Genomic DNA, 10,788 nt, shown 5'->3' with positions numbered 1-10,788 from the left:
CCTTTGTTGACAGTGAAATGGAGGGCAAGAGGTGCTTCATGTAACGTTGCTCTTTCATTATAACAGCCTGGGGAAAGTGATCACACAAAGCAAGAATGAAATATTTACTTTTATGAAACACATTTCTTAAAGAATTTGAAACGATACAAAAGAAGAGCAATTAGGCAACAAACGCATCCTAAATTTTTAATCTGGGAAATTTAGAATTAAAACAGAAGGTAGACAAGTTACCTTGACTTGCAGTAGAATGTGAACAGAAACAATTAAACATTAATACTTGCATTTCACACTTGAGTTTCTGCTGTTGGCATATGACGTTTGATAACTGATGACAAATAGTTGCAAAGATTAAAGGTGGATCCTTTGAACTAAAGCATTCTAACAAATGCACAATAAAGTAAGAACTGAAAGCAGTGTTATCATATTTCACATTAACTTGCTGCTATAACAAAATACAATCGTGTAAGTTTCCTTTTTATCCTACCTAGGACTACCCTATCTTGCTACTTTCCAGTGTGACCTACTCTAGACAGCTAAGACTTTCCAAAAGTCCTAAAAGCCACAGTAGGACTTGACTAGAAGAGTTTTGTTCCTGTCATGAAACATAGGCACTTCAACCTCCGCATAAGTTAATTACACAGTAATTATAATGAACACAACAGGGCTGCATCCAGGGCAAAGAATGCCAGAAATCTTTGCACAGTCACATTCTACTCTGAAAACTTTTTTTAAAATACTAGAGTCACAATCCTCAAGTCTTGGAATGATTTCCATAAACTTCAGTTGGATTTCAGTTAAGTTACTCCAGAGAGTGACTTGCAAATTGGAGCAGAGCCAAAGGCATTCTACAGAATCTCAGTCACAGGGAAAAACATACAATTTCAAAATGTTTCATGGTATTCACATTTAAATTTATAGAACCCTTCAATGCAAAGCCATTCATTTTGCTTTCCTAGGATATGCCCAGGTACTAGTCAACACAGTTCAGTTGTGCTCCACATAAAGTCAGACTGCAATCCTATGTGCACTTACCTGAGAGTAAACCCACTGCCCCAGTATGACTTACTTCTGAGTACACATGCATAGCACTGCGCTGCTAAGCATTCCCCCCCCCCCATGGGGCACATAAACAACTCTCTCTTCTTTTCACATTGTAAACAATTTACACCTTTTCCCCTTGCCTGTAAGACTTAGTGGTTTGTTTCTGGTTCTCCTGTGAAAAGCCTGTCAGACAGAAGTAATTTTCATAAGATGAAAAAGTTTCAAGGTTAGCCCCTGTGAATACAGCTAATGGCAGGTACAGTGGATTGGATCCCAAAAAATATTGAGCATAAGCTGATGGCCCTGATTTGCAAACAACTCAGGAGTTTACCCATTAATAAAACAGGTAGATTCTAGAGCCATTCTTAAGCTCCTGCAACAAGCTGGAAAAGCAGATCTCCATCTTTTGCAATTTAGTTTCTTCTTGTACAAGGCTCTACTGAAACCTGTACCTTCTGCATCTTTGGATCCAATCCCATATCATTTAAGCAGACTAAATGAGTTCTACCTGGAAAATTATTTTGTTCAGAAGCCAACTTTCTGCGCTTTCCCTACTCCCAATTAGCATGCCTCACACAGATCTTGCATGGTGGCTGGTAACAAAACACTGCTGTGAGGTGTTTCCGAAATGAGTTCTGAAACCCATAGTATTTCTCCTTCATCTAGTTAGTTATATAGGTTGGTATTCAGGTGGTCAATTTTGGAGTTGCCTCATACTGACTTAGTTTGTGCTAAATGTCACTGAATCTAGAAAGAAATAAAGCCTATTGAATACTACAGACAACAGGAGAAAGAATAATAATTAACAAATAGGTCCCCGCCCTCAAATTGTCTAATGAGACTGGAGCAAAACCCCATGGCATAGCAAAAGGTGGTAGACATTCGAAGTTCAAGTCTGGCTCAGGGTGGACATTGTATTTGGTTGTGCCCTCTCTGTTTATTTTTATCATAAAAATGTGAAAACAGGTGGCAACCTCTTGCCAATGATGAAATCTAGCAATACAATAGTTTGGGAGGGAGGGAGGGGTTCACTAACTGTACAAAATTTGCACTGTAGCTGCCAATGGGCTGCCCCATGGTTTGTTACACCCACAAGAGAGAGAGAGATCTGTATCCCCTGAAACTATACTTCTTTATATCAGACGAATTAAGGAAGACACTGGAAGTTTCTCTGTGCCGTATTTTAAAGTGTGTATCACCCAATTCTGCCTGCCATACAGCACTGCCATGCCAGCAGTGAAAACTATTTGAAGCTACTCACAATTATATGAGCAGGGTTACCAAGTGCAAGAATCTGGATTTTTACACACACACACACACACTGCTGATGTTAAGCATGTTGCTGTAGGGCACTAATAGCTGCTGAAATAAAAAGCACCTGATGAAGTGCAAAAAACATTACAGCACAAGCAAAAGGTGTACGAGGAGAAGCCTCCCACACGTTTCCACCCAGAGTGGAAAGCACATTCAAGAACCAAGGCCAAGAATGTTTCCAGACCCAGATAATAGAATCCAGAAAAAATAAGCCATGTGAGCAAAACATAAGCAAGTTCCTCACATGACTTGTCTTCTGCTCCAGTAGAGAATAGCACAGGCATAAGCAAAACGTGTGTATGATATATCCGGGTATGGTTTAGCAGCAGAACAGGACTACCACCACAGAAATGTTTATAAGGACCGGGTTGTGGTTGTAGAGAAGTATACTGGCAGTGCAACAGTTCCTGGTACTGAAATCCAGTTCTAGAGCAGAGCTGCAGCTCAAAGTCAGGTGGGAGGGTGGGGGAAGCACAACCAAATGATAAGAGCACAAGCTTTGTGTACAGTTGATCCCAGAGTCAACCCCTGACATCTCCAGTTAAAAAGTTCTCAGGCAGAGGAGTCTTCGGTCCCATTGCCTTATGTAATAAGACTGCTGCAAACTCAAGGCAGTGCTGTGTCCATGGACAAGTGCAATACTGTTAAACCAGGTCCGAAAGGATGAGGCAGTGGAATGTTTTAACGAGGCAATTCGTTCAACTGCGAATCCATGAAAAAGGTGCAGAAGTGGAGCTCTGTCCTGTGGCTGCATGGCAGGGAAAGGAGAGAATAATCTGCAACATGGACACCTGCAAACTCTTTTGACAGGCACAGCTGTAAAGAGCTTTTCCACAATCCTTTCCTCTTGAGATACAAGTACTAACACTTCTAGTCCGCACTCGTTTTTGTCATAAGCTCCTTTCCATAAGGAGGCGGAGTTTCCAGGCTTTCCGGAAGGGAAGTTATTTTAAAAACAACCAAGCCCAGCAAGACACAAATTTTGACCGAACTTCTCAGCAGTTTCTTGCTCGAATCAAAGCGCTTGGGATTTAGCTGTATCCGTGCACACAAAGTAAGTCACCAGTTCTCCTTTCCCCTTGACATTAATAAGTCCTCGGCACTCGCAGGCATATCCCAGGTTCTCCAGTATTTTGCAAGTCTCTTCTGTAACCTGTGCACAGAAAACACATGAGTCCATTCACAATTCAAAGTGAGCATTTCATCCCTTTCAGGCCCAGCTACTACTCCTGAGCATGCAAAATAAACAAATAACCACAAACATCAGAAAGAGGAACAAGGAAACCTCCACAACAGGAATAAACTATACAGCTTTCCCCCAACCGCTTTCTTGCTGGACAGTGAAAGATCTGGGCTGCTCCTGGGGAGAAGGGACTCAAGAAGCAGGCAGGGTAGGTGAGATGAGATTAAAAGGCAATGGAAACAGTCACAATGACCTCCTTAGTTCTGGGTTTGGAGAGGGACTCTTCTTATGTTCTAATCATTGTACAGGTTTCCTTCACCCCTCTGCCCACTTTTTTTTTTACCTGGATTTTCCCAAGTTCTCCTGTACTCTCCATTCTACTAGCAACGTTGACTGTGTTTCCCCAGATGTCATACTGTGGTTTGCGAGCACCAATCACACCAGCTACTACAGGGCCATGGTTTATGCCTGCAAGAACAGGAAAGGGAAGGTTAAGATGAAATTTTGCTTTCTGCTCCTGTGGCTTCTTGCCACAAGAAGAGGAAGGTGCTATATGCCAGCACAGGAAAATAAAATCACAAGTTCTATTCAATGGAATGTGTGCCTAAACAAAGGCATGTCTTCAGAATCCAGTGGGATGCCAACACTGATGGGGCTTCTTGTATCTCAACAGGGAACGCTACTACCCCGTGAAGAAGTCCACCTCTATGTTATTGTAAGCTGATCAATAACTGGTCATGGCAACACTATCTGGGTTCCATTAGCTAACCGGACAGTGGAGGAGGTCCCAGGTAAAATTGGAATCTCCAGGTAAAATTGGGAAAGATTCTTGTCTGAAACCCTGGAGAGCCAGTCAGTAGTGAATACTCAGAGCAATGGTCATGCTTGTTGGGGCTGTAAGAAACTGGAGTCCAACCACTCCCAGCTGGGAGAGACTCCTGCCTGAAACCCAGCTGGTCAGTTGAGGCTAGGTGGACCAGCTAGGTGGACCAGTGGTCTGAGTGAGAACAATACAGCGCCTCGTGTTTCTGTACTCTGCTTGCGGGCCTCCTACAAGCATTTGATCAACTAGAGTGGCTGGGGAAGCCCAGCCAGATGGGCGGGGTATAAATAATAAATTATTATTATTATTATTAATTATTATTATTAAACAGGATTCTGGACCAGGTGGACCCTTGGGTCTGATCCAGCAATTCTCTTTTTATGTTCTTTGGTTGTGGTTCTTAAGCAATAGTGTAAATCACGCTAGCTCTGGAGGTAGTAATGTTTCTAAATACCACTTGCTGGAAAACAACGGATCTTTCCTGTGGGCTTCCCACAGATATTTGGTTTGCTGCTATCAGAACAGAATGCTGGATTAGATGTTCTTCTAAGATGTAGTGATTTAAAAAATCACTGAATATGGAAGAAATACAGTGGTGTCCCCAAGATAATTTAGCCTGTCCCACCGCTTTTTGGTGGGGGCAGTGGATTGAACTTACCAACTCTGAGACGGAAATTGTTGAATGAGTGCCTGTTGATGCCATCCAGCTTAGTCATCAAAGCCATCGCAAATTCCACCATGATGCCAATTTGAGCATGCTGTCTTTCCTGGTCCTAAGCAATATTTTGGGGCAGGGGGGAGAGTGTTAAGAGGATCTTTGCTTTATGTTATTAGTGCAGGGGTAGGGAACCTGTGGCCCTCCAGGTTGTTTCGGCACTCACAACTCCCATCAGCCCCAGCCAGAATGGGTTTTTTAATCCAATGACATCTTGATGGCCAGAGGTAGCTACCCCTCCACTAATAGAGTGCAGATATATTATAGGCGTATCCTAGAACTGCAGGTAAAGTCAGTGGACACCTACATTCCTCTCTCTGCTTAAAGTAAGGTAAAGGGACCCTGACCGTTAGGTCCAGTCACGGATGACTCTGGGGCTGCGACTCTCATCTCATTTTACTGGCCCAGAGAGCTGGCGTACAGCTTCCAGGTCATGTGGCCAGCAAGACTAAGCCCCTTCTGGTGAACCAGAGCAGCGCACGGAAACGCTGTCTACCTTCCCGCCAGAGCGGTACCTATTTATCTAATTGCACTTTGTGCTATCAAACTGCTAGGTTGGCAGGAGCAGGGGCCGAACAACGGGAGCTCACCCCATCACGGGGATTCGAACCACTGACCTTCTGATCAGCAAGCCCTAGGCTCTGTGGTTTAGACCACAGTGCCACCTGCGCCCCTTTTCTGCTTAAAGTAGCTGGTAGCAAAACTCACATTTATTTATTTCATTTTCTTTATTGCATTTATATCCCACCTTTTTCTCCAAGGAATTCAAGGTTCACATGGTTCAAGGTTCACATGGTTCTCTCCCTCCTTCTTTAATCCCCACAACAGCCCTGTGAGGTAGGCCAAGCTGGGAGGCAGTGACTGGCTCAAGGTCACCCAGGAAGCTTCATGGTTGAGTGGGGCTTAGAACCCTGCATATCTCTCTCTCTCTCTCTCTCTCTCTCTCTCTCTCTCTCTCACACACACACACACACACACACACTATCAAAGTGGCTTGTATTTCAGCAGGTGACTTACCACATTATTCTCTTGGCCTGGGGTAACACAGAGTCCTGATGCTGCCATGTATGTACTCCCAATAGTTTTGATTTTTTCAACACCACTGAATTTAGGTTTCAGCAACAGCTGTTTGGGGAAAAAATGAGCAAACAATTAAAATCCAGGACCTGGATGATTCTTTGTCCTGTTACAGTCTTCTCACAGGCCAGAGTTTCCAATGGAATAAGCTAGAAAAGGGGAAGAGGCTATACTGCTCAAGATAGGGCTGGCTTTCCTGCTACATTTTTTTTTACTTCATACCGATCACCAAGTACAAAATACATGGGAAGGATGTGTGGGTTTTAAGATTTGGTTGTGTGTTTCTGACTTCCCCAATAGGTTGATTAATATGCCTGCATGAAGACACCCACCCACACCCCTTTCATCGTGTTTTCACCCTTGATGGCAACCCTTTCAAGATAAGGTTGCAGAAGTAGGTGCATCATCCTGCTCAAGCATGCAAATCAAACCATGGTTCTCTGGTTCAAGGATACTTTTCTTCATATGACACACACCACCCAACCCCCTGGAACATAGGAAGCTGCCTTATACCCAGGTCAATTGGAAGGAAAACAAGGCTCTCAATAGCTGCTAGTCAGGATGACTATGAAGTATCAGATCCAGGATAAGAACCAGCATGCCTCTTGTTGGGGAACAAGAGCGAGGGAGGGCTACTGTCCTCCTGTCCTGAATGTGAGCTTCCCTGATTGGCCCCTGTGGGGAAGGGAATGCGGGGCTAGTTGGACTGATGGTCTGATCCAGCAGGGCTCTCAGTATATAAGAACTCTCAGGCTCCAGTAAGCCCAATGTTGTGTTCTCTGACTGGCAATGACTCTCCAAGGTTGCAAGGTAGAGGTACCCCGTAGATCCTTCTTACTCAAAGGTCAGGAACTTGTGGCCTTCTACAGTTGCTGCTGGACCACAAATCCCATCCTCTCTGTCCACTGAACATGGTGGCTGGAGCTGATGGGAGATGGGAGGACCACAGTTTTCCCCATCCCTAAAACATAGGAAGCTGTTTCCTACCAAGGCCTTTTGTTTCCTACCAAGGCCTTTTGGGTCCTTTTGCTCAATATTTGTCCACGCTGACTGGCAGTGGCTCTCCAGGGTTTCAGAAGGGATTCCCATCCATACCTGGAGATGCCAGGGATTGAACCGGGAACCTTCTGCATTCAAAGCATGTGTTCTCCCACTGAATTATGATACATCTTTCTGCTGCATATCCAACCAGTCACATTTTTTAAGTGCTGCCAAGGACCTTCCTAACATGACTCAAGAAGCCAATTCTCTCCTCTGTGGAGAAGAAGATCTCTCTTCACTACACTGAAGTCTTGAGGGGAGGAGAATACTCATTTCTGGCTATTTATGGGAGGGCGGAGAGAACCAATCCCAACACCAAGAGGCCCACACAAGCTGCAAGAGGTACCTCGTCAAAATCGGCAATTATTTCATTGAGGAGTCGAAGGCACTCCAGCCCTTCCTTGTTGACATCACATTCTGTGTAGAACACCTTGAAGTCGGGTACTGAGGCAAACATGACACAGACACAGTCATAGGATTGATGGTACCAATCCTGCAGGAAATGCAACAACAGTTTCAACAATATCATTGTTCGCTACCAGTCGCTTCCATCTCAGCAACACTGTCTAAGCACATGTAAATTCAAAGAAGTAAGTGTACGCTAGGTGTCAGAAATCTCAGATCTACAATTTCTAGAGTGGTTTAGCAACCACTCCTCCTTCCCAGGGAATTTTGAGAATTGTAGCTTTGCGACGGAAATTTGTCGCTCTTAACGACACTCTTAACAAACGACAGCTCCCAGAAGTCTTTGGGGTAAGCCATGACTTTAAAGTGGTTGAGCACTACAGGTGTATATTGTGAATGAGACCTAAGATTTATTTTGCTTTTTATACCATGGGGCTTCTACTGCTTTGTCCTCATGCTGTTTTCAACAAGCAATCTCTTAAAGATTAGCAGAGGAGTGAATGAAAGCACAATGGAGCAATGTGAATCTTATTGTTCTATACCTCGTTTAATTTGTCCCCAATAAAATGAGCAGCGACGTGAGCTGGGAGCACATTCTCCAGCAGCAGCCGGTTTACGTTTTCCATGGTTTCAAACGACTCGTGTTCCTGTTTAAATTTATTCTTTTGTAGGCAGTCCAGACGACAGTAATAGTCTATCTGCAAAAAACAAATAAACCAAGGAATTATGAAACCCAGCCTTACTATCAGCACGCTGAAAATACTAGAAACAGCTTTGTGTATTTGCAGCAAACTTGTTTAATGCCTTGTGGGTTCAGGGGCTCCATGACATTTTAAATGTCCATGAAATCAACTGTTCCTCCTTCAAAAGCTTGAAATCTTTTAAAATGAGAGACTTCACCAATAAGCCAAGTATTTAACCCATGATGCCCCAAATTGCACCCCACACATTTTCTTTCCCATGCAAGCCAAGTGTACTAAGCCACAAACAAACAAATGCCCATACTCCTGTACACGTGCAGCAGTCATTAATTGTCTAACATGCTCCCACAAGCCACATTTCTATTTTAAATCGTACCTAATTATTTATCCCAAATCATTGCGCTGTGTTTCCCAGACCTGCCTCAGCTGTCATTAAGACATCGTCATCACTAGTAATAGCCTCACAGATTTGATCTCTGTGCAAGTGAGACTTTCCACCGTTGAAACCAACTGCCAAACTGAGGAAACACAACTCACAAGCATAGAGAGACTGTGTGCACTTCAGAACAAATCCTATAGTGTCTGATTTGTTACAAAATGCAGCAGATCTGGAAAACACCACAAAATAATTTTGCAGGGATACTCATAGTGGAGTATTTTTTTAAAAAACAAACACAAACTCCCCCCAGCTGCAGACTAAAATGGTACCATCCATTCTACCACATGAAAATTATTTATTTATTCAATCTTATTCTTATTTATTTAATCAATCTTCCCACATATCACAGTAAGAAGAAAAAAAGTTTTGGAATGTCACATCACAAATAAACTGAAGACAGAAAGCTCTGGGCAAATCGCACACCTATGAGGACTGAGTTGCCTACCTGTTTTGACAGTAGAACCAAAGTTATGTAAAACAGAGCCAGGTATAAATTTGTCATTATTCTTGGTTCTTTCATAAAAAACCTAAAACAAAAAGCAAACAAAACAAAAACATTCATTTTAAAAGCATTTGGAACTATGCGTGAAACACCCGTGCTTAAATTTTTGGAAATGCATCTCTAAAATCTTCAAAGTTTCAAGCGATACAGAGGACTACAAACAAGAGTTTTCCAGAGTGCACATTGGAACCATTCACAAGACACAAAGACATCCATCCACAGTAGAAAAGAAATTAAATTACGGTCAAATATTGTCTCCTGCAAGGGGGGGAACACCCCTGGGTTTGTAGGGTTAAGTAAACACCACTGCCATCCGCTTCTGAGTTTGATACTCAGATAAATACTACTCTCAAGGGCAAGAGGTCAAAATGGAAGACAAGCTTGCAGCATTTCCAGCTCATGAAACAAAAAATATTTGATGGGGCTTTTGATTGGGCAAATTCCACATTATGCACCATCTTGAACGGGTGTCGGAGAGAGAATAAGTTTGTAAACATAAAATAGTGGATCCCCCATTACCCTCATACAATTCCCAGAGCTCCCTGTAAAGAGGAATTGGTTGTTAAACCACTCTGTAAATTGTAGCTCTGCGAGAGGGAATAGGGGTCTCCTAATGCTATAAGCACCCAGGATTCCTTGCAGGAAGCCATGGCTATTTAAAGTCGTATTGTAGCACTTTAACTGTATGGTGCAGGTGGTCCAAGAGAGAAAAGCAACGAGGTGACCTCCCAAGTTCATCACCGATGAACACAATGATAAGTAAGGAGGCCATTTAGGGTCTTCTCTAGTCTGACTTGGCACAAGGCAATTTCCTGTGTTTGCATGAAAATGGCAGAGTGGTTTAAACATCTGAAAATGCTTCAGGTAGGAGGAAGGTCTTGTGCGACATGTTGCAGTGACAGCAAATGCACTGCAACACTAGCGTAATCATTATCCACACAATACCCAAGAATTCAACTTTTTCACTGGTGGAAAAGGGTTCCTAATGCAGCTAATGTCACTATGCTGCAGCATACTTTGGGTCTGTTCCCAGCTTCTTAAGAAACTGTAATCTATGAGATCACTTCCTGGAGCAGCAGTTTGCAATTCCACTAAGCTCACCATCAGCTTACAGAGTGTTGTTACCATTGAGAAGCAAGATACCATACCTTGTGGTGGAGTCACTGACGTTGCTGCGGCTGGAGCACAAAAGCAGGTTGCTATTAAATACAATGAAATACCCAACGACGGCTCCTGACAAAAGGATAAGCTTCAGTTCAAAGCTCATTCGAAGGAACACAGAGCAGGCGATGAAACCCAGAAGGCAGCAGTAGGTATAATACTGGAACAGAAGAGGAGCGGCTTTAAAAAAATCTGTGTGTGTGTGTGTGTGTGTGTGTGTGTGTGTGTGTGTGTGTGTAAATAAATAATATCATGGCACAATGATTGCCTATGTAGTCATGTTCTAGGTATGGGCAAATTTGTCAATTTTGGCTTCTCTCAGTTTCTCATTTCTCCAATCTTAAATTCTGTTCTCCACATTTTCATATCTGTTTTTTTTTTAAAAA

General features: G+C 43.0%; 1 protein-coding gene across 4 annotated transcripts in view; it reads right to left on the bottom strand.

The window, feature by feature from the left end:
* Positions 1–160: 160 nt before the first annotated feature.
* ADCY7 (adenylate cyclase 7) overlaps positions 161–10,788 on the bottom strand; it is an 82,088-nt gene continuing 71,460 nt past the window's right edge. For 3 of the 4 annotated variants that reach the window (XM_081870161.1, XM_081870162.1, XM_081870163.1), the window contains 8 exons: positions 10,390–10,562; positions 9,185–9,266; positions 8,142–8,297; positions 7,541–7,687; positions 6,094–6,201; positions 5,020–5,134; positions 3,882–4,006; positions 161–3,508 (listed from right to left, as the gene is read on the bottom strand). In XM_081870161.1, the coding sequence (XP_081726287.1) occupies positions 3,371–3,508; positions 3,882–4,006; positions 5,020–5,134; positions 6,094–6,201; positions 7,541–7,687; positions 8,142–8,297; positions 9,185–9,266; positions 10,390–10,562 (1,044 nt within the window). In that variant the 3' untranslated portion in view covers positions 161–3,370. Of the gene's footprint in view, positions 3,509–3,881; positions 4,007–5,019; positions 5,135–6,091; positions 6,202–7,540; positions 7,688–8,141; positions 8,298–9,184; positions 9,267–10,389; positions 10,563–10,788 lie in introns of those variants that run through there. The other variant, XM_081870164.1, reaches the window with a different exon arrangement.

The sequence above is a fragment of the Podarcis erhardii genome (assembly GCF_964252035.2).
Source record: "Podarcis erhardii genome assembly, chromosome: 7".
In the NCBI taxonomy this organism is placed as follows: domain Eukaryota; kingdom Metazoa; phylum Chordata; class Lepidosauria; order Squamata; family Lacertidae; genus Podarcis; species Podarcis erhardii.
This window is presented reverse-complemented; position numbering and strand designations above follow the sequence as displayed.